General features: G+C 55.8%; 1 protein-coding gene across 2 annotated transcripts in view; it reads right to left on the bottom strand.

Moving 5' to 3' along the window:
* Positions 1 to 2,067: 2,067 nt before the first annotated feature.
* Positions 2,068 to 18,459, bottom strand: part of LOC308536165 (melanoma-associated antigen 10-like) — a 57,878-nt gene continuing 41,486 nt past the window's right edge. For both annotated transcript variants that reach the window (XM_081115237.1, XM_081115238.1), the window contains exon 2: positions 2,068 to 3,334. In XM_081115237.1, the coding sequence (XP_080971363.1) occupies positions 2,520 to 3,260 (741 nt within the window). In that variant the 5' untranslated portion in view covers positions 3,261 to 3,334 and the 3' untranslated portion in view covers positions 2,068 to 2,519. The remainder of the gene's footprint in view (positions 3,335 to 18,459) is intronic.

The following is an 18,459-nucleotide window of genomic DNA, read 5'->3' as shown; positions in this document are numbered from 1 at the left end:
AATGTGCGTGGCTTAAGTCTCTGGGTGAACTAGCACACTGCTCTGTGTCTGCATTCTCATGGCCTGAGAATGAATCCACAGACCCTGTGCAGCCTTCTGTAGAAATTGCTGTGATAAACAATGCTGCTGCTCAACATTCAGTGGCAAAGGGTCATCACACAGCCCTTGCTAAGTACAAGATTACTGGCAATGCAGGGTCCCCATTCATTCAGGGAAGAGGAAAACAAGGTGAAGATGAGCACTTGACATCTCCCAGTCAACAGTTGCATGGTAGAAGCTCCAAAATGTAGTTGCTGTAATCTGTGGTGACAAAATCCCCTTCATTTCTGGGAGGACTTTCTCAGAAAGTCACTTTTCCCTTGAAATTCTCCACCTTTTCCCAGTGCCCCCCACTACTATGTGAAAGATGCTTCAAATCCCCCATCACATGTAATTTTCAAATCATTCTACACATCTCAGCAGAGAAAGCTCACCCTCTTAATTCCAGAGGACCTTTCTGCACTTTCCATAGCAATACCCCCTGAAATCTCATGAGGCTGTGGATTTTCTCCTTTCTTCCTGTTCAATATCACAATATCCACCTGTGAGTCTCTGCTGCCTTCCACATTTCTGAGTGTACATGAACAAGGAAACTGGTGTATATTGGATTTACAGTAGTTAGTAGTTATTTCTAGTATAGTTTTGACCCCAGACACTACCAATCTCTCCTTTGAAAATGTGTTTCTCTGGTCAATCTGAGGCAGGGGGTCCCGCGGGGGTGAGGCCGACGGAGTCCTATCGAAGCATGCCCGACTCCGGAGACAGGTTCAAGACGCAGTCTAAACTTTATTGTTTAGTACAGAGACATATATAACTTTCTGGACCAATCAGAAGTTTACAGCATCCTTAGGGCAACCAATGGTAGGAAAGTTAGGGTACTATGTAGGGGGCTCTAGGGGGCTTACTCAGGCGGGCGTTGCCACTTCCCGGTGTGCCGAGGAAGCTTGTATAGGCGGAGTGCGCTCACGCCATTGCATCCGCCGCTGCACTGAGATAAATCTCCTGAGCTCTTCCCACATCAATCAAAGATCTCAGAGCCCAATTAGAAACTAAATAGTAAATGAGCCAAAATGGCTGCTTGGTGAAATTTCCTCCTAAAGGATAGACTATTCTTTGTGGGTGTGGACTCTCAAAAACAGGGTGCAATCAACACAAAGCCCCCAGAATTCCAGTCCAATACCAACTTCTTTCCTCTTTGCAGCTACCCTTCCATTAAAACCACCTATTTTCCTTCATGTCATCTCACTAATATCCAGCACTTGCTTATAGTTGACCGAGGTAAACAGAAGGTAACTGTAATAAATTGTCAATTCAATGGAGTCAGCCCTGGCTTTCCCAGGCCAGAAAAAAAGTGCATGTCCAGTAACTTAGGGGCATTGTTTTAAGGAGCAAGACCCTTATTGCTCAGGAAATCCTTGTAGTTAATGGGGATAAAACACCTATCTCTTCACTGTGTTCTTCTGAAATGAGACAGAAGCACAGGACAGACAACCTTCCCTTCCTGACTGGGGTGGATTTTTCTCTCTGATTTATACATGATCCAGAAGGAAATTCAGAGCAATTCTCCATTTCAGACGTTTACATCCAAGATACACCATCTGCAGAGTCTAGCCACTGCCACCACCCAGCTTCTTTACAATCAACCCCCACAAGGGAAACACAGCTTCCCAAAGCCCCAAACTGTCCTGGCTCAAGCCATTTACACTTGAGTGCTGTCCCCTGGAGCCCCACTGCCTCTCCCCTTCTATTACTTGTTCTATAGAACTTAGGGGACACCTCACCACTTTCCTCACATGACTGTGGCTCCTAAACTATCATCCTGTGTGTGGGTGTGCCCTGCTTATGTTGGTGTCCCCACTACTAACACAGGGCCTTCCAGAGGACATAGGCTCAGTCTGGGGATTAAATGAACCACTGAACCATCTTTATTCAGATTAAATCCCTCCACTTTCTTGAATGAACCAAGCAAATCCAAGGATCCTTATACAGTTTGTTTCATAGAAAGACAGACAACAAAGGGATCAGAAGTAAGAATTAACAACCTTTTGCTTTTATTTTTGTTTCTTGAACCCATTGTTTGTACCGATGAGGTCTTTCACATTTCCAAGGAAATCTTTTTCCAATGCCATATTATCTAGTTTGGGATCACAGAGTAGGATGGAAAGTGTCCCAATTTGTGTTACACAACAGCAAAACTCTTTCTTTTGAACTAGATAGTACAAATAAATGTATGGTCAACGTCATTCACAAACTTAGATACTGAAGCTTATGAAACGTCTATGGAAAGGAACAACATTTGAAAATTTCGACACAAATCAAGGATACATTTCTAAACCCAAAGATACTACAGCCCTTATTCCTCCAACTTTCCCTGGGCCTCACTACCTAGAATGTTGACTACCCCCTTCTCAAACACAGTGAAGAATTGGCCTCACATCATGTCAGATGTGGGCCTGAAACATGCCTGGGGGAAACTTGGTTCAGGCTCCCTCTTCCTCATCACTCAGAGCCTCTTGAAACAGGGATGGGACAGACCTGGGATCCTTTCTATAATCCCTGAGAAAAAACTTGAGGACTTTCAACTTGGTGGTCTCAGCGTGGGCCCTAGGGCCCCACAGGAACTCATAGCGTGCAGGATCACTGTTGGGCACCTGTCGGTACTCCAGGTACTTTTCCTGCACCCAAACTTTGGTGAGGAGCTCCCTGGGCTCCCCATAGATCCAATGCTCCTTCCCATCACACACACCCATGACATTCAGTGCTTCCCAGACATTCTCCTCAGGGGCACAGTCACCCTCTGCAAGGATCAATCTCAGGAGCATGACCAGGAGGCCAGTGTTGGGCATGGATTGCCCATTGGACACCATCCCATCATATGTGAGCCCCAAAGTGGTGACCAGGACATAGGTGAGGTTGCTGGGGTCCACTTCCTTCACATCAATGCCAAAGAGGAGCTGCATGCATTCAGAGGCTAAGCTGAAGATCTCAGGGAAGTGGTCCTGATACTTTCTTATGACTCTACTCAGCATTTCTGCCTTAGTAGTTGGCTGCTTTGCACGATATTTCAGGAGTAGAAACTCCACCAGTTCAGTCATCTTCAAATATAGGGCATCATGGAGTGACGACTCAGCATCTCCAGAGTCCTCTCTGCTGCTTGTCTCCTGTTCATCTTGGCTGCTGAAGCCCTCATCTTCAGACTGGCTACACACAGGGGCCGCCATGGCAGAGGCAGAGTCAGGAACCCAGAGGGCTCTGGGGAGGACTTGGTGTCTCAGCAGTACACACCTTCTCTAGGCTGCGTGGGAACAAGGCAGAGAGGGACAAAGATAAGGAGACAGACACAACCAAGTCCTCATTCCCAAACAGCTGCACTTCAAACAGGCTTTGATTCTCCCTTGAGTCCTGATGGTCTTCCTTGAGATTACAGAGATCCCTTTCTAACCAAGAGGCATGATGACTCTTGTTGGACGTCAACCAGACTGTGGGCAGGAGATGGGCCATGGGGAACAACCAGTTGGATAAAGAGAGGGAATCTGAGGCCCTTGCTGGCATGGTTCAGTGGTTAGAGGATTAGCCTGCCCACCAGAGCATTTAATTCCTGGTCAAGAGCACATATCTCAGTTGCAGTTACAATCTCTGCTCCAGGCCTGGATGCTTGTGGTAAGCAACCAACCAATGTGTCGTTAACACATCAATGTTTTTCTCTTGTTCTCTCTCTCTCTACCCCCTCCCTTACACTCTCTAAAAATCAATTGGGGAAAGTATCCTCACGCCTCCTATGAGGATGAAAAAAGAAGAGGGGGAATGTGAGTATCCTCAGCTGAGAAACACACCCTCAGTGGCTCTGAAAATGGAGAATTTTAGGGCTACTCTATAAGGGTGTTCTTAGGTCTCACAGGGGTCTCTCCTCCTGGGCAACTTTTCCCCTAAGATCCTGAAGGTGAAAGTAAGAAGACTCCTCAGGGTGCAGCTAGCACATTTGGAGATACTGGGTCTGACAGTGGTCCTGTAGGGTGGGGTGGTATAAAGTCTCTTCATGGGGGAATGATCCTTCTGTACCCACTGAAGGCCTGCTTCTCCCACCCCACCCCCTGCTTTCCTGAGATCACGCTCTTACAACAAGAACACACATCCCTGAAACTTAAGAGAAGTGAGAGGTCCCCATATTTCGAAGCACCTGTATAGGGGCTTATCATTGCCGTCAAGGGACAACAATGTGTGGCCATAATCTATGGGTTCTACATGGCCTGGTATGAAGGGTTCCCTCAGTCCTCACAATGGCCCCTTCTGGGGCCTGGCTTCCTGCCTCACCTAGCTTGAGTCAAGATCAGTAGATCAAGGCCCTGCCATTCCTGGGTCCATGGAGGTGAAAATGGAAAGAGGCCCAGCCTGAAAGCCCTGCACATGGTTTCCAGGGCTGACAATAGGCAAAGACAAGATTTTTTTTGGGGGGGGGGGCACCCACTTTGTTCTTGAGATTGGGCTATACTCCTTCCACCTTTAGGGACCTCACCTTGACTCTTGGCAGGACGTAGGACTCTGCTCTCAGTTGAACAGGTGTACTTCCTCAAATGACCTGATGTTGTCCTCTCAGACCAAGGTCCTCACCTCCCTAACAGACTACAGAACAAAGTGAGACAGTTTCATATCCATGCCCCAAATCATCCCTACCCCTGTCAACATCACAAAAGTCTAGCAGCAGAGACAGGGCTCTCTATCCTGGTTGGATTGGCCAAGTACCCCTGTAGATTATTCACTTTTACTCTTGCCAGGACCTGCCCTTCTTCCAGGCCCTCCTCTTGGAACTCTTGATCTCTCCCACCAAAACCTCTCCTCTTTGATGACTCCCCACTTTCCTCTCCATGATAGAAAAGAGAATTCCACTTAAAGCCAACATGCTTCTTTCAGGGCTGAGAACAGGGGACATCTGGACTTTGTTTCATCCTTCCATTTCTGAGAAGTCGGTGCACATTCAGGTTTCACAAAAGGTCAGCACATTGTCACCTGGAAGATCGTGAGACACTTCCCTCCCTTGACCTCACATTTTTCTCAGACCCAGGTCCTCACAGATCAAGGCCTCTCATAGACCTCAAGTGAAGTCTGTGGATATTACATCAGACAACCAAGCCAGGGGATAGCCAGGCTACCAGCAGGGGACTGAAAAATTCCTTGGAGTGTTTAACCCTTCCTCTCATACTCACCTTGTTTCCAGGTAAAGACTGGGCCATGACTACAAACCTCAACTTTCTCCTTTCTGACCTTGTCCTTGGCTCCAGAGTTCTCTGAAGTGGTGGGGGCTGGTGGTTTCTGGGAAATGGTACTCAGCCAGACAACCCAGCCTCCAGGACTCAGGGTGCTGACAGCAGAGGCAAATCTGGATTCTGTGGGAGCCCCCAGTCCTCTTTTAGGGCAATAACTTGATTATATGCAAGACTGGGTCTCTTCCCTCTATAGGCCTGTAGCCAGCCTCTCTGATGTGGCCCTCACCTCTCTCAGACTTCCGGGGTGAAAGTCAGTGACCATTATTTATGAAAGCATTCATGGCGCCTACCAGGGCTAAAATCAAGAGTGAGCTTTTGTGGGGCCTCTAGTTGGGGGTTCCTGGATCCACTCAGTCCTCCCTCCAGGTCCTCATCTTGACTCTGGCAGGCCCTGGGTCCTCCCTCTGCATACCCGAGGTCCTGTTCATTATAATAAAACCCATAGTTTCATGGGCCCAGATGTGAAGCCCTGAAATACCACTTGGCTCGGGGAAGCATCTCTACGCTGTTCTGTGGACCTGAGGCCCTACACTTTTTAAAAGTTTTTTATCTTTATTGTTGAAAGTAGTATAGATGGGAGAGTCAAGATGGCAGCTGGCAGGATGGTAGGGAGGGAAGAAAATGTGACTGAGTGAATGAGTGAGCAAAAGGGGAGTGTGTGGACGTGGTGTGTGTGTGTGTGTGTGTGTGTGTGTGTGTGTGTTAGGGACAGTTAGATCCTGCCGGAGTCTCGGGGGCTGGCAGACCAGGCTATAATAGACAGGGGGGACACTGCTACCCCTGCAAGCACTACTGGGGCGGCTGGCTCTGGCACAGAAATGACACATCTTGAAGGGGAGAGCTTTTGTGACTAGGAGCCCAGCCTTACCACCACCCAGACTGGCTTCAGACACTACACAGGACACTACAGCCACTACAGCCAAAGACCAGTTACCTCATCTGCAGACCCACAGACACTGGCACTCCAGACTCCCTGGCCACAGGCTCTTGTGAGCTACAGAGTGTGCCCCCCTCCTGCCAATCCTGCCACTTCAGCCACAGGCCCTACCCAGCTACCCAACACCTCGGCCCTTTGGTGAGTCTTGGAGTGAACGACCCTCCTGCCAAGCCCACCAATTCAGACACAGGCCCCACACGACTCGGCACATGGACCCCTTGGTGAAAGCAAAAATGGGGAGAAAAAGAAACAACCCCCAAAGGAAAGAAAAGGAGGAATTGCCAGAAAAGGAATTAAATGAAATAGCAGCATGCAATGTCAGAAAAAGAATTCAGAGTAAAGATCATACAGTTTGTAAACCAGCTGCATGAGAAAATCAACAACCTATGTAAGAATCAAGAGAAAATGAAGAATGATATAGCTACAATAAAAAACACAATGGAAGGTTTCAATAGTAGAATAGAAGAAGGTGAGGACTGAATTAGCAAGTTAGAAGACAGGGCAGAAAAACACATCCAATCTGAACAGCAATTGGAGAAAACAATTAGAAAGCATGAGGAGAGTCTAAGGGGGTTTTGGGACAACATGAAATGAAGTAACATATATATAAAAGGGGTGCCAGAAGGACAAGAAGAGAAGCAAGGATTAGAAAATCTATTTGAAGAAATAATGACAGGACATTCTGGGGGTGGCCAATGTGGGCACAGAGACCACACCATCTTGAAAAACAAAACTGCTTGAGATTAGGATTCTAGCCTCACCACCACAAATCGGGACCCTACAGCCACTAGGGACAAAGACCTGTGACCACAGCTGAAGACCCACAGACACCAAGAATCCAGACATCCCAGCCGCAGATTTCTGAGCTACAGAGCCCATTCCCCTCCGCGCAGGCCTGCTGCAGTGGCATAGGAACTGCTAGATCCGCTCCAGTCAAGCAGGCCTCCTGCCCACACAGGGCAGCTGCACTACCTGAGTTTGAGCTTGGGTACACAGACACTGGGAGGTTGTCTCCCGCAGCATGCAATCGAGTGACCAGACCCCACAGCCACACAGGGTGGCTTTTCCACCTGACTGATTTTGGGCAAGCTCACATGGAAGTCTGTTTCCCGGAGTGCAGGAGTGGATGTCCCGCTGACACAGGGTGGCTGTGCAACCCGGTCCCCAAAGCAGACCGGGGACCCTGATTCTCCACGAGAGAGGCAGCACTGAACACCAGTGACTTGACTCTGTTTCTCATTGCACACACGTGGGATCCCTGATTCCCAGTGAACATATACTAAGATCTAGTGACTCCAATTCTCAGTGCATGTGCACACAGGGACCCTAATTCTCGGTGTGAGGGTGCACCATGAAACAGAGATTCTGATACTTGATTCTCGGCATGGGCACAGGGAGACTCTTGGCACATGCTATGGAACTCTGATTTTGGGCACACGCCAGCATGGTCTCTTTTTCAGCATGGTGCAGGCAGGGTCCCTGATTCTAGGTGTGTGCACGAGACCACACTGAGTGCCAGTGACTCTGATCCTGGGCGAGCGTGGCTCCCACCAGCCCAAGGCAGCCACACGTCTTGGTGTTGGAGCTCTTCAGTGACACTCAGGTGTTGCGAAGCTCCCACTGCACATGGCCCAGGCCTCTACAACTCAGCATTTGAACCTTCTAGTGATAGTTAGAATGGGGAGACAACAAAACAATCCCCATTAGAAAGAAAAGGAGGAATTGACAAGAAAAGAAATAAGTGAAACAGAAGCATGCAACATGACAGAAAAATAATGCAGAGTAATTGTACAGTTCATAAACCAGGTGGACAAGAAAAACAACAACCTATGCAAAAACCAGGAAGAAATCAAAAATGATATAGCTACAATAAAAAACACCTAGATACCAGATTTCTGGAATGTTTTCCCATTGACATCCAGGACACAAACCCCTTTGGAGTAGACACCACCTTGTCTGAGCTCTGCTATCCCTCTCTTCCACCCAGTATGAGCTGTGGCATCCTGCATGCACAGCCTATAATGCATGGCGAAGCCCTTGTTTGAAATTACCTTGCTGCTCAGTGAAGACACAGGGCCAATTCTGTCATAAAAGTGTAAAAAAATTAAGTCTTAAAACAAATACAATATGAACCACAGTATCTGAACAATAAAATTTGAGCAGGCCCTAAGGGAGATTGAAAATTGTGATGAGTTGGCACTTATGTCTAGGGTGGGAGTATGGGGGAGTAGGGAAGTTGGGAGGGCTGTAGACTGTATGACACAGATGACAGGGAAGGTAGGAAGAAAGATTTTAAACTTATGCTCTATATCTTGGCACAAATCTGGAACATTCAGACCACAATTGCCAGTAACCTTGGGGGAGTACCACTGCCTTGGAAAAGCTGGGGCAGTTGAGGTATATTATCCAGAGACTATGCTAATAATTACCTGAAACCATCTTGGTGGGTTAGTGCTGGCTTTTCAAAAATTACTATCTTAATAGTTTATAAAGAACAGACTAGAATTAGAATAGTGAGTAACATAATGAATCATGTACATTAAGAGTAGGCACCTTTGCATAAAATACCTTACATAGTATCTATATATATAAAAGCCTAAGCGACCATTACTACTGAATGACTGGAACAACCAGTGGATCAGTTGCTATGACATGCATTGACCACCAAGGGACAGACGCTCAATGCAGGAGCTGCCCCCTGGTGGTCAGTGCACTCCACAATCAACCTCCTGTGGCCCCTCCCCCTGGCTGGCTAGCCCCCATTGGCCCCTGGTGCTAAACCATTCCTAGAGACCTGCTTCTGTGTCAGGGTTTCGTACGTAGCAGAGCAGCTCCCTCACTGTGATCTATTGAAAGTAAGCCCTGAACAAAAGGGTTTGTCTTGCTCCTGTCCTCTCCCTTCCCCGGGGGCCACCCACCTGCTGTGGTGGCAGTGTGGCAGTGAGGGAAGGAGGAGGGCGGGGGAGCCATGAGGTGGTGGGGCACTGAGGGCGGCATTGGCTTCAGGCATCTGTTCCTTCCATGCCTGGCCTGGTGACCATCACCCCCTCTCCTGACCTCGCTGGGGCCTTCAGGTCCTGGCTGGGATGGGGAACTGGGGGTGGGTGGTGATGAACGTGGCCCCTTTCCCAGGGGGGTTGAGGGCCAGCTCCCTCCTTGGGGCTGGTGGCCAACCTCCTGCAGTCCCTCCCCAAGCCAGCCAACCTCCTGCAATCCTTCCTCCTCTCCTCATGCATGTATTTGTGCACCAGGTCTCTACTATTATATAGAAACTATAGGCCCAGTGCACGGATTCTTGCACCAGTGGGGTCCCCCAGCATGACTTGTGGGGATCGGGCTGAAACTGGCAGTTCAATGCTGCCTGCCGCTCCTGCTCATCCCGGTCCTGCTGTGCCTGCCATGGGCTTGCAGTCAGTCAGTCCCCATCCAGAAAGGCTCACAGTGGTGCTTGCCAGCTATGAGCCCTGCATCTGGTGCCCACTGGTTAGCTGAGCAGCGCTCCCATTGTGGGAGCACACTGACCACCAGGGGACAGCTCCTGCATGGAGCATCTGCCCCCTGGTGGTCAGTGCACATCATAGTAACTGGTCGACTGGTCGTTAGTTAGTCCAGTCATTCAGTCACTTAGGTTTTTATATATATAGATACACATATAAATACATATGACATAAGCATGCATATATATATACGAATTTAGGTACAGGTGCATACATGTGTGGGTATATAAGCACATGTAATCTACATTTATGTTATATGCATGTAAATAATATATACAAACTAGATAGCGATGTAGAATGTATTACTGAGAATGAGGAATGAAAGTGAAAACACCTGCAGTGGACAAGGGAACTGTAGACAGACAACCACAATTCCACACCTCCCCAAATCCCTGCTGCTGCTCAGCATCTTCAGTAGTCGCTAAATTTAGAACCCACAGTTTCCACAGGATCATCTGAGCTGGTGAAGACACCCCATAGTAAGGGGGGTTTCTCTACCCCTCCCCTATGGCCTGGGCACAACAGCGCTCCCGCCTGCATCGGTCCTGGTACTGCAGCGATCTCTGCAAGGGGTGTGAGGCCCTCTTGAGTGAGGACTTTGGGGTCCACTGGCTTCAGAACAGAGGGCACTACAGCATCCATTTCCAGGTGCTCCTGTCAGCTCTAGGGACCCTGGGTGGGGCTCTCGGCTGAGCATATGCCTCCACCTGCCTGGGCAATCCGGGGAGTTAGAGCCTAGGTCTGAGGGACACAGACTGAAGTTCGCAGAGGGAGGGAGTCCTGGTGTTGTCAGATGGAGGAGGGAACAGAGACAGGACTTCCAGGCCCCTAGATCCGCTCTCTGCCCCTGCTCTCAGGCCCAGAGCACCCCAGAGAGCCAGTCCGGAAGTTCTGCTCACTGACTTCCACCCGGGAAGTCTGAGAGAGGAGAGCGCCATCTTTGTGAGGCCAGCTTCGGTCAGTAGAGGGCAGGAGCCCAGTGCTGCAGAGTCCAGGTATGACCCTGACAGACGACAGAGGCCCCAGGACCACTGAGGCCCTCCTGTCAGCACTGAGAGTCCTCGGTGGGGCGTCATATTGGGAACTACTTCCTGCCCCCCTCGCCCACCTCCTCAGAGAACGGGGGAGGGGCGGCAGGACAAGCGCTGAGGGGAGCACCTCAGGTCAGCACCAGCTGGCCCAGGCTCTGCCTGGAATCAGGGTGAGGACCAGACGGAGGTCCCCGGGAGCTAGTTCAGCCCCTGCCGGGAGCCCTGGGGAGTGAGGCCCACAGGCCTCCCCTGGGGTTTGGGGGCAGGGAAGGCCTCCGTGTGGGGGTCCAGCGAACCGGTTCACAGAGGGTGGGTCCCAGGACCTTCAGGCCTCATGGTGAGGCCGTGGGGGGACAAGGTGACTCTGGGCCAGACCAGTCAGTCCCGGGAGCCCCAAGGCGCGGGGTGACCACGAGTGGTCAGGACTGACTTCCGGGTCCTCCGGGTCTGAGACCCTCGGGCGGCTCCCTGTCACTGCAGCGTCTCAGGTCCGCAGAGGGGGTCCGGGACCTGCCCGGCGTCAGTGTGGGAACCCTAAGGGGGGACCGGGGGCCTGGACCCCAGAATCCTCAGTCCCGGGAAGGACCAGTGGGCAGGGTTCTACAGGGCGGGGTGGGGTGACTTCTGCATCGGGTGTGAGAGACATGGGGGCGGGGGGTGGTAGAAGGAGCTGGGCTTCAGGCGGAGTGGGGGTGGGGCAGGCCATGCTGCTGTGAAGTTGAGGACACGGGGAGATTGGAGGCCCGCTCCAAATCCCTGCTAGAGCTCAGCGATTTTACTGAAGGGAAACATGTACAACACAATGTTTCCATAGTGCCGGGCAGTCTGGGGAAGAGGCACCATGGGAAGTGGGGGCAAGGGAGGCAGTTAGGGTCTGATGCTCCCCAGGAACCACGGCTCTGCAGCGCCCCATCTGGGAACCGTGATGTGACCACGGTGTCCAAGCCAGGGCTGTGAGGACCCTCCAATAAGGACTGAGGGCTCCAGCCGCCCACGCAGAGGGCCCACCCCGGGACAAAGGCTGGTGCTCCTGTGAGATCCGGGTACCTCAGGCAGGGCTGTCCGGCTGCGCACTCCCGCCCACCTCCCGGACTCTAGGACCCAGAGGGACCTGGGGCCTACACTTGGCCTGAGGGGCACAGACCCAGGTCAGCACAGGGTGGGGGCCCAGGCCATCCAGCCCAGGTAGGGACCAGAAGGGGGGGGCTGGGCACAAAGGAGCGGAACTCCGCCCTGGTCAGCAGGCCTGGATGACCCCACAATTGGTTTCCGGAAGTGATGTCACTGACTCATTGACTTCCGCCTGTGAAGCCTGGGGGAGCTGAGCGCCATCTTTGGGAGGCCGGCTTCGGGTCGGTAGACCAGACAAGCGCTGAGGGGAGCCACCTCAGGTCAGCACCGCCGGGCCGAGGCTCTGCCTGGGATCAGGGTGAGGACCAGAGGGAGGTCTCTGGGAGCTAGTTCAGCCCCTGCCGGGAGCCCTGGGGAGTGAGGCCCACAGGCCTCCCCTGGGGTATGGGGGTGGGGAAGGCCTCCGTGTGGGGGTCCAGCGAACCGGTTCACAGAGGGTGGGTCCCAGGACCTTCAGGCCTCATGGTGAGGCCGTGGGGGGACAAGGTGACTCTGGGCCAGACCAGTCAGTCCCGGGAGCCCCAAGGCGCGGGGTGACCACGAGCGGCCAGGCCTGACGTCCGGGTCCTCCTGGTCTGAGACCCTCGGGCGGCTCCCTGTCACTGCAGCGTCTCAGGTCCGCAGAGGGGGTCCGGGACCTGCCCGGAGTCAGTGTGGGGACCCTAAGGGGGGACCGGGGGCCTGGACCCCAGAATCCTCAGTCCCGGGAAGGACCAGTGGGCAGGGTTCTACAGGGCGGGGTGGGGTGACTTCTGCATCGGGTGTGAGAGACATGGGGGCGGGGGGTGGTAGAAGGAGCTGGGCTTCAGGCGGAGTGGGGGTGGGGCAGGCCATGCTGCTGTGAAGTTGAGGACACGGGGAGATTGGAGGCCCGCTCCAAATCCCTGCTAGAGCTCAGCGATTTTACTGAAGGGAAACATGTACAACACAATGTTTCCATAGTGCCGGGCGGTCTGGGGAAGAGGCACCATGGGAAGTGGGGGCAAGGGAGGCAGTTAGGGTCTGATGCTCCCCAGGAACCACGGCTCTGCAGCGCCCCCTCTGGGAACCGTGATGTGACCACGGTGTCCAAGCCAGGGCTGTGAGGACCCTCCAATAAGGACTGAGGGCTCCAGCCGCCCACGCAGAGGGCCCACCCCGGGACAAAGGCTGGTGCTCCTGTGAGATCCGGGTACCTCAGGCAGGGCTGTCCGGCTGCGCACTCCCGCCCACCTCCCGGACTCTAGGACCCAGAGGGACCTGGGGCCTACACTTGGCCTGAGGGGCACAGACCCAGGTCAGCACAGGGTGGGGGCCCAGGCCATCCAGCCCAGGTAGGGACCAGAAGGGGGGGCTGGGCACAAAGGAGCGGAACTCCGCCCTGGTCAGCAGGCCTGGATGACCCCACAATTGGTTTCCGGAAGTGATGTCACTGACTCATTGACTTCCGCCTGTGAAGCCTGGGGGAGCTGAGCGCCATCTTTGGGAGGCCGGCTTCGGGTCGGTAGACCGGACAAGCGCTGAGGGGAGCCACCTCAGGTCAGCACCGCCGGGCCGAGGCTCTGCCTAGGATCAGGGTGAGGACCAGACGGAGGTCCCTGGGAGCTAGTTCAGCCCCTGCCGGGAGCCCTGGGGAGTGAGGCCCACAGGCCTCCCCTGGGGTATGGGGGCGGGGAAGGCCTCCGTGTGGGGGTCCAGCGAACCGGTTCACAGAGGGTGGGTCCCAGGACCTTCAGGCCTCATGGTGAGGCCGTGGGGGGACAAGGTGACTCTGGGCCAGACCAGTCAGTCCCGGGAGCCCCAAGGCCCGGGGTGACCACGAGCGGCCAGGCCTGACTTCCGGGTCCTCCTGGTCTGAGACCCTCGGGCGGCTCCGTGTCACGGCAGAGTCTCAGGTCGGCAGGGGGAGTCCGGGACCTGCCCGGCGTCAGTGTGGGAACCTGACGAGACTGAGGGCCTGGACCCCAGAATCCTCAGTCCCGGGAAGGACCAGTGGGCAGGGTTCTACAGGGCGGGGTGGGGTGACTTCTGCATCGGGTGTGAGAGACATGGGGGCGGGGGGTGGTAGAAGGAGCTGGGCTTCAGGCGGAGTGGGGGTGGGGCAGGCCATGCTGCTGTGAAGTTGAGGACACGGGGAGATTGGAGGCCCGCTCCAAATCCCTGCTAGAGCTCAGCGATTTTACTGAAGGGAAACATGTACAACACAATGTTTCCATAGTGCCGGGCGGTCTGGGGAAGAGGCACCATGGGAAGTGGGGGCAAGGGAGGCAGTTAGGGTCTGATGCTCCCCAGGAACCACGGCTCTGCAGCGCCCCCTCTGGGAACCGTGATGTGACCACGGTGTCCAAGCCAGGGCTGTGAGGACCCTCCAATAAGGACTGAGGGCTCCAGCCGCCCACGCAGAGGGCCCACCCCGGGACAAAGGCTGGTGCTCCTGTGAGATCCGGGTACCTCAGGCAGGGCTGTCCGGCTGCGCACTCCCGCCCACCTCCCGGACTCTAGGACCCAGAGGGACCTGGGGCCTACACTTGGCCTGAGGGGCACAGACCCAGGTCAGCACAGGGTGGGGGCCCAGGCCATCCAGCCCAGGTAGGGACCAGAAGGGGGGGCTGGGCACAAAGGAGCGGAACTCCGCCCTGGTCAGCAGGCCTGGATGACCCCACAATTGGTTTCCGGAAGTGATGTCACTGACTCATTGACTTCCGCCTGTGAAGCCTGGGGGAGCTGAGCACCATCTTTGGGAGGCCGGCTTCGGGTCAGTAGACCGGACAAGCGCTGAGGGGAGCCACCTCAGGTCAGCACCGCCGGGCCGAGGCTCTGCCTGGGATCAGGGTGAGGACCAGAGGGAGGTCCCTGGGAGCTAGTTCAGCCCCTGCCGGGAGCCCTGGGGAGTGAGGCCCACAGGCCTCCCCTGGGGTATGGGGGTGGGGAAGGCCTCCGTGTGGGCGTCCAGCGAACCGGTTCACAGAGGGTGGGTCCCAGGACCTTCAGGCCTCATGGTGAGGCCGTGGGGGGACAAGGTGACTCTGGGCCAGACCAGTCAGTCCCGGGAGCCCCAAGGCCCGGGTGACCACGAGCGGCCAGGCCTGACTTCCGGGTCCTCCTGGTCTGAGACCCTCGGGCGGCTCCGTGTCACGGCAGAGTCTCAGGTCGGCAGGGGGAGTCCGGGACCTGCCCGGCGTCAGTGTGGGAACCTGACGAGACTGAGGGCCTGGACCCCAGAATCCTCAGTCCCGGGAAGGACCAGTGGGCAGGGTTCTACAGGGCGGGGTGGGGTGACTTCTGCATCGGGTGTGAGAGACATGGGGGCGGGGGGTGGTAGAAGGAGCTGGGCTTCAGGCGGAGTGGGGGTGGGGCAGGCCATGCTGCTGTGAAGTTGAGGACACGGGGAGATTGGAGGCCCGCTCCAAATCCCTGCTAGAGCTCAGCGATTTTACTGAAGGGAAACATGTACAACACAATGTTTCCATAGTGCCGGGCGGTCTGGGGAAGAGGCACCATGGGAAGTGGGGGCAAGGGAGGCAGTTAGGGTCTGATGCTCCCCAGGAACCACGGCTCTGCAGCGCCCCCTCTGGGAACCGTGATGTGACCACGGTGTCCAAGCCAGGGCTGTGAGGACCCTCCAATAAGGACTGAGGGCTCCAGCCGCCCACGCAGAGGGCCCACCCCGGGACAAAGGCTGGTGCTCCTGTGAGATCCGGGTACCTCAGGCAGGGCTGTCCGGCTGCGCACTCCCGCCCACCTCCCGGACTCTAGGACCCAGAGGGACCTGGGGCCTACACTTGGCCTGAGGGGCACAGACCCAGGTCAGCACAGGGTGGGGGCCCAGGCCATCCAGCCCAGGTAGGGACCAGAAGGGGGGGCTGGGCACAAAGGAGCGGAACTCCGCCCTGGTCAGCAGGCCTGGATGACCCCACAATTGGTTTCCGGAAGTGATGTCACTGACTCATTGACTTCCGCCTGTGAAGCCTGGGGGAGCTGAGCGCCATCTTTGGGAGGCCGGCTTCGGGTCGGTAGACCAGACAAGCGCTGAGGGGAGCCACCTCAGGTCAGCACCGCCGGGCCGAGGCTCTGCCTGGGATCAGGGTGAGGACCAGAGGGAGGTCCCTGGGAGCTAGTTCAGCCCCTGCCGGGAGCCCTGGGGAGTGAGGCCCACAGGCCTCCCCTGGGGTATGGGGGTGGGGAAGGCCTCCGTGTGGGGGTCCAGCGAACCGGTTCACAGAGGGTGGGTCCCAGGACCTTCAGGCCTCATGGTGAGGCCGTGGGGGGACAAGTTGACTCTGGGCCAGACCAGTCAGTCCCGGGAGCCCCAAGGCGCGGGGTGACCACGAGCGGCCAGGCCTGACTTCCGGGTCCTCCTGGTCTGAGACCCTCGGGCGGCTCCCTGTCACTGCAGCGTCTCAGGTCCGTAGAGGGGGTCCGCGACCTGCCCGGAGTCAGTGTGGGGACCCTAAGGGGGGACCGGGGGCCTGGACCCCAGAATCCTCAGTCCCGGGAAGGACCAGTGGGCAGGGTTCTACAGGGCGGGGTGGGGTGACTTCTGCATCGGGTGTGAGAGACATGGGGGCGGGGGGTGGTAGAAGGAGCTGGGCTTCAGGCGGAGTGGGGGTGGGGCAGGCCATGCTGCTGTGAAGTTGAGGACACGGGGAGAATGGAGGCCCGCTCCAAATCCCTGCTAGAGCTCAGCGATTTTACTGAAGGGAAACATGTACAACACAATGTTGCCATAGTGCCGGGCGGTCTGGGGAAGAGGCACCATGGGAAGTGGGGGCAAGGGAGGCAGTTAGGGTCTGATGCTCCCCAGGAACCACGGCTCTGCAGCGCCCCCTCTGGGAACCGTGATGTGACCACGGTGTCCAAGCCAGGGCTGTGAGGACCCTCCAATAAGGACTGAGGGCTCCAGCCGCCCACGCAGAGGGCCCACCCCGGGACAAAGGCTGGTGCTCCTGTGAGATCCGGGTACCTCAGGCAGGGCTGTCCGGCTGCGCACTCCCGCCCACCTCCCGGACTCTAGGACCCAGAGGGACCTGGGGCCTACACTTGGCCTGAGGGGCACAGACCCAGGTCAGCACAGGGTGGGGGCCCAGGCCATCCAGCCCAGGTAGGGACCAGAAGGGGGGGCTGGGCACAAAGGAGCGGAACTCCGCCCTGGTCAGCAGGCCTGGATGACCCCACAATTGGTTTCCGGAAGTGATGTCACTGACTCATTGACTTCTGCCTGAGAAGCCTCGGGGAGCTGAGCGCCATCTTTGGGAGGCCGGCTTCGGGTCGGTAGTCTGGACAAGGACAAGCGCTGAGGGGAGCCACCTCAGGTCAGCACCGCCGGGCCCAGGCTCTGCCTGGGATCAGGGTGAGGACCAGACGGAGGTCCCTGGGAGCTAGTTCAGCCCCTGCCGGGAGCCCTGGGGAGTGAGGCCCACAGGCCTCCCCTGGGGTATGGGGGCGGGGAAGGCCTCCGTTTGGGGGTCCAGCGAACCGGTTCACAGAGGGTGGGTCCCAGGACCTTCAGGCCTCATGGTGAGGCCGTGGGGGGACAAGGTGACTCTGGGCCAGACCAGTCAGTCCCGGGAGCCCCAAGGCGCGGGGTGACCACGAGCGGCCAGGCCTGACTTCCGGGTCCTCCTGGTCTGAGACCTTCTGGCGGCTCCGTGTCACAGCACAGTCTCAGGTCGGCAGGGGGGTTTCCGGGACCTGCCAGGAGTCAGTGTGGGGGAGACTGGTTGCCTGGACCCCACAACAGAGTCAATGGGGCAGGCCTCCTGGGGTGGGGGAGGGGTGAGCTCACGCATTGTGCTTTGTGATTTCTGCATAGGGTCTGAGAGACAAGGGGGTTTGCTAGAAGGAGCAGGGCTTCAGGCAGCACCGGGGGTGGGGGGGGTGGGGGGGACCCAGGTCCTGCTGCTGTCAAGTTGAGGACCCTGAGGGAGATTGGGGGGCCAGGACCCCAGAACAGTGTCCATCGGGCAGGCCTCCTGGGGTGGGGGAGGGGTGATCTCACGCATTGTGCTTTGTGATTTCTGCATTGGGTCTGAGAGACACGGGGGGTTTGGTAGAAGGAGCAGGGCTTCAGGCAGCACAGGGAGGACCCCAGATCCTGCTGCTGTCAAGTTGAGGACCCTGAGGGAGATTGGGGGCCCTGGACCCCAGAATCCTCAGTCTTGGGAAGACCAGTGGGCGGGGTACTACAGGGAGGGGTGGGGTGACTCCTGCATCAGGTGTGAGAGACTCTGGGGTTTGGTGTAAGGAGCAGAGCCACAAGTCGTCTGAGGGAGAACAGACGGGACCCAGGACCCCACAATATAGGGCACCCCATAAAGGGCCTCCCCTGCTACAAGCCCTGGGAGACCCCATGTCAGATGACCCTGTGAGGTGTGTCCTGACTTCTGCATGCAGGTCTGAGATACGCTGGGGCTCACTGTAAGGAGCACAACCACAGGATGAAGGAGGGCACCCTGAACCCCACAACCAGGGGACCCCATAAACCCTACCCTGCTATCAGCCTTGGGATGTTCCCTGGTGAAAGACCAAGTGCTGAGTTTCCTGACCTCTGTATCCAGGACTGAGTGAGACTCAGGACTTGGTGA

This window comes from Myotis nattereri (genome assembly GCF_964212035.1).
Source record: "Myotis nattereri genome assembly, chromosome: X".
Classification (NCBI taxonomy): domain Eukaryota; kingdom Metazoa; phylum Chordata; class Mammalia; order Chiroptera; family Vespertilionidae; genus Myotis; species Myotis nattereri.
The sequence above is the reverse complement of the archived record's forward strand: the minus strand, read 5'-3'. Positions and strand labels throughout refer to the sequence as shown.